General features: G+C 47.2%; 1 protein-coding gene across 1 annotated transcript; it reads left to right on the forward strand.

Moving 5' to 3' along the window:
- Nucleotides 1-1,360: 1,360 nt before the first annotated feature.
- On the forward strand, nt 1,361-4,167 carry RPTN (repetin). The gene is made up of 3 exons (XM_070368735.1): nt 1,361-1,498; nt 2,223-3,927; nt 4,061-4,167. Exons 1-3 carry the CDS (start codon nt 1,361-1,363, stop codon nt 4,165-4,167), a joined length of 1,950 nt encoding a protein of 649 aa, XP_070224836.1.
- Nucleotides 4,168-4,907: the final 740 nt, after the last annotated feature.

Raw genomic sequence — 4,907 nt, forward strand, 5'->3', positions numbered from 1 at the left:
AAATAGGATGGGTTTGCAGGTGTCCAGTATCCTCTCCGGCTTCTGAATCCTCTGTTGATACCTCCTCAAGCAGGTAAGACATGCATGGGGAAGCAACAGCAGAATCCAAGAGCCTCTTGGTAGGGGCTGTGATGTGCTGGGCTGGGGAGGTACCCTGTGGCCGTGGGTACCTTCCTGCTTCCTTTTTTGCCTCTATCTGAGAATATGATAGCTCACGGGGATGGCAGGAGGGATGTACTTCTGAGTCCGTAAAATACACATGCCATTGTTTCTGTGTGTCCTAGGCATCCCAAAATAAAGGACTAGAACTCTTGATGGATAAATTAGTCGCCCATAGTGGAGCATTTCCCTTTTGTGCAAGTTAGGCCAGACCCAAGAGTTTAGGGCTCATTAGGGCCAAGGTCCCAGACCATGGGACCACAATAATATTCAAGTCTCACTGCAATGAACTGCCATAAGGGACTCTGCTTGTGTCCTGCACTTCATCATTTGTCACTTATCCCTAGAGGCATCAGTGGCATGCTTTTGGAAATCTAGTGTGCTTTGCAGTTAGGACTTCAGTCTAGAGGCCTGCAAACTCAGTAACTAGAATTTTTACATCATAGAAGAAATATTATTGAGATGGAGGCTCCAAAAGACTCCAGCCTCCCAACATGGCTATGTAAACCTATCTGACTGTACGTATTTCTTCTCATCTATGCAGTTAATTTAGCTTGCTATTTTTATCTAGAACAGTTTTTGTATCCACTTATTCTACTTGCAATATATTTATAATATTCCAACATGACTATCCAGGCCAGAAGCACTTGCTGGAATTTAGTCTCTTAGAAAGCTTCCTTGGCAAATGGCAAGAGACCTCTATCCTTCTTCCCCACCTAAGTGAAACTCATTAGAAGACTGAGGCCTATTCAGAAGAATCTATTGAGTGCCCTCTTCAGTGTGCTGGTCTTTGGTAGAAAATTGTGCCTTATCATACTGGCTTCTGGCCCTACCTCTACGGCCTTCCTGATCTCCCTTCTTTTTCGTTCTAATATGAGCGTTTCAATCAAGCAAGTCCCATGTGAAGTAGAAGACAGAGCATACAAAATCCCTATAACATTTTGTATTCTAGGATATCGTCTCTTTTTATAGCAGGGGACACATAGTTTTCACCTTTATTCCATTGAACACATGATATTTGGAGTCTGACTGTGGTCAAAGAGAGTGAAGAGTATAGCTAACAATGAGCTCTGTCATTTCTTAAACTTTTTTCCCTGACCAAAAGGGGCCACTTTTCCTCTGGAAATGCTGTCTCCTGGTCTTCATTGTAAATACAGACAATATAATGTTTCTTCTTTTAGGTTCCTTCATCTTTGCCAAAATGACCGAACTCCTGAACAGCATACTCACCGTGATTAGAGTGTTCCAGAAATATGCCAAAGAGAATGGGGATTCCACCTCACTATGCAAGGAGGAGTTGAAGCAGCTGCTCTTGGCTGAGTTTGGAGACATCCTCCGGGTAAGATGCTCAGACTTTGAGCCCCATGGAGACAAGTGTGAATTACACTGACACCTGCCTTTAGAATGTTATGCTTTTTGTTTTATTTGTTCATGATCTACCCTGTAACTAAAAGAATTTCAGGCAGCTCCTTAGTAGTTCTCTTCCAGCACACACACACACACACACACCTCCTTGTATTTTTGTTCAAACAAGAGGGAGTACAGCTCAGGCTGGAAATCATTTCTCAGGAGAAAATCTGAGATTTGTATCTTGATTTCCATATTTAAGTGTTGTCCACACATCTCATTCATTTATTTGTTCAGTAAAGAGTCACTGAACATCTACTACATACCACCATTCTGGGCACTGGGGATACAAACATGAATAAAACCAGCTTCCCCTCCCTCCAGGATCTCACAGTGTGGTTAGAAAAACCAGATGAACAAACAATACAACATAGCATGGGGTGGAATGGGATAGCTTCCTCAAATGATTCAAAGTAATTATTAATGAAGCTGATTTTAAATAAGTGTATCTATCCCTACTGTTATGCTCCCATTGGTCCAGCAAGGGATGAGATTCTGAGAACCAGCTTATCAAAGACTAGAACCAAGCATAGGCCACTTTAGATTAGTGGTTTCTCAATCGAAGGTTTATGCAGGACTAAATGGACTGGGGCACAGATACTGACACTATCCATAGGAGAACATCTGATTTTTTTGCTTGTTTTACCTTTGCACAGAGACCAAACGACCCAGAGACTGTGGAAACCATCTTGAGCCTCTTGGATAGAAACAGAAATGAGCATGTTGATTTTCATGAATATCTCCTGATGGTGTTCCAGTTGGCCCAAGCCTGCTATCATAGGCTGGATAATGAATCATATGGAGATAGAACCTCTCAGCAAGAAAGGAAGCAGGAGGGAACACAAGGCCATACATTTCCAACAAATACAGGCAGACAACACAGGAAGAGACATGAGGGAGAAAGGCAGGATTCCTGCCATAGTCAGTCTGAGAAACAAAGCCAAGATACCCACCAAGATCAATCTGAGAGACAAGACAGGGACTCTCGCTACGGTCAGTCAGAGAGACAAGACAGGGACTCCCACTATGGTCAGACTGAGAGACAGGGTCAGGACTCCAGCTCTGGTCAAAGACTGAGTAATAAATCTGGCAGTGGCAATCCTGAAAGACAAGGCTATGTCTTTGCCCTAAATCAGTATGAGAAACAACTTCAAGATTCTCATTGTGGACAATCTGATAGGCTTGGACAACAGTCAAGCTATGGCCAGTCTGGAAGACTTAGAGAGGATCCTCAGTATAGCCACACAAACCAACAGGAATCGGGCTCTTATAATGAACAGTCTGGAAGGCTGGGTCAAGAATCAGGCTATGGTCAGAGAAATAGGCAAGAATTGGAGTCCCACTATGGCCAGACAGACAGACAAGGTCTGAGCGCTCACTATAGCCAGACAAGGCCAGACAGACAAGGCCAGAGTTACCATTATGGTCAGACAGACAGACAAGGCCAGAGCTCTCACTATGGTCAGACAGACAGACAAGGTCTGAGCGCTCACTATGGTCAGACAGACAGACAAGGCCTGAGCTCTCACTATGGTCAGACAGACAGACAAGGCCTGAGCTCTCACTATGGGCAGACGGACAGACAAGGCCAAAGATCTCACTATGATCAGACAGACAGACAAGGCCTGAGCTCTCAGTATGGTCAGATGGATAGACAAGGCCTGAGCTCTCACTACGGGCAGACAGACAGACAAGGCCTGAGCTCTCACTATGGGCAGACGGACAGACAAGGCCAAAGATCTCACTATGATCAGACAGACAGACAAGGCCTGAGCTCTCAGTATGGTCAGATGGATAGACAAGGCCTGAGCTCTCACTACGGGCAGACAGACAGACAAGGCCTGAGCTCTCAATATGGTCGAACGGACAGACAAGGCCAAAGATCTCACTATGATCAGACAGACAGACAAGGTCTGAGCTCTCAGTATGGTCAGACAGACAGACAAGGCCAGAGTTCCCACTATGATGAGACAGGCGGACAAGGCCTGAGCTCTCACTATGGTCAGACAGACAGACAAGGCCTGAGCTCTCAGTATGGTCAGACAGACAGACAAGGCCAGAGTTCCCACTATGATGAGACAGACAGACAAGACCTGAGCTCTCACTATGGTCAGACAGACAGACAAGGTCTGAGCTCTCAGTATGGTCAGACAGACAGGCAAGGCCAGAGTTTCCACTATGATGAGACAGATAGACAAGGCCTGAGCTCTCACTATGGTCAGACAGACAGACAAGGTCTGAGCTCTCAGTATGGGCAGACAGATAGACAAGGCCTGAGCTCTCACTATGGGCAGACAGACAGACAAGGTCTGAGCTCTCAGTATGGGCAGACAGATAGACAAGGCCTGAGCTCTCACTATGGTCAGACAGACAGGCAAGGCCAGAGTTCCCACTATGATGAGACAGACAGGCATGGCCTGAGCACTCGATATAGTCAGACAGACAGACAAGGTGTGAACTCTCAATACGGTCAGTCAGAGACTGGGGAAACTAGGCAAAATAGGTGCTTCCAAGGGAACGAGGGAGCAAGCAGAGACTCACATGTTGAGCAATCAGGAAGGCCAGGAAGACCAAGTCAATATACTCAAGGACAGGAAGTAAACCGAAATCAGGGACAGAGATTCCAGACTAGGGAAGGGCAGCAGAACAGTCGCCAGGCATGGGAGTCCGAAGAGGACAGCCAACACAAACTAGTAGCACAAATTCAGCAAGAAAGGCCACCCTGTCACAGAGGGAGTGACTGGCAATCACACAGTGGTGAGCAGGGCCACAGACAGGTCCAGACCAGGCAGAGTCATGGTGAGAAGCAGAGCCACCAGGCAGAGGAAGAGCAGGACCACCAAAGCTGCGGTAGACACAGTCATGAGGGTCAGGAAACTCCACGTGAGACATGGGACAGGGAAACCCGTGAAGATAAGCAGACCCCTCAGAGACGAGACAGGCAGACTCATGAGGATCAGCAGACCGGTCAGAGACAAGACAGGCAAACCCATGAAGATGAGCAGACCCGTCAGAGACGAGACAGGCAAACCCACGAAGATGAGCAGACCCGTCAGAGACGAGACAGGCAGACTCATGAAGATGAGCAGACCCATCAGAGACGAGACAGGCAGACCCACGAAGATGAGCAGACCCGTCAGAGACGAGACAGGCAGACCCACGAAGATGAGCAGACCCGTCAGAGACGAGACAGGCAGACCCACGAAGATGAGCAGACCCGTCAGAGACAAGACAGGCCGACTCGTGAGGATCAGCAGACCGGTCAGAGACGAGACAGGCAAACACATGAAGATGAGCAGACCCGTCAGGGACAAGACAGGCAAACCCATGAAGATGAGCAG

This window comes from Bos mutus, chromosome 3 (assembly GCF_027580195.1).
Source record: "Bos mutus isolate GX-2022 chromosome 3, NWIPB_WYAK_1.1, whole genome shotgun sequence".
Classification (NCBI taxonomy): Eukaryota; Metazoa; Chordata; class Mammalia; order Artiodactyla; family Bovidae; genus Bos; species Bos mutus.

Bases quoted from the DNA above. Each gene is read 5' to 3' on its own strand.
- RPTN (XM_070368735.1), top strand. From the start codon at position 1,361: ATGACCGAACTCCTGAACAGCATACTCACCGTGATTAGAGTGTTCCAG. The intron at 1,499-2,222 runs GTAAGATGCTCA...ACCTTTGCACAG, and splicing joins AGTTTGGAGACATCCTCCGG to AGACCAAACGACCCAGAGAC. The intron at 3,928-4,060 runs GTCAGACAGACA...TGGGGAAACTAG, and splicing joins AGGCCTGAGCTCTCACTATG to GCAAAATAGGTGCTTCCAAG.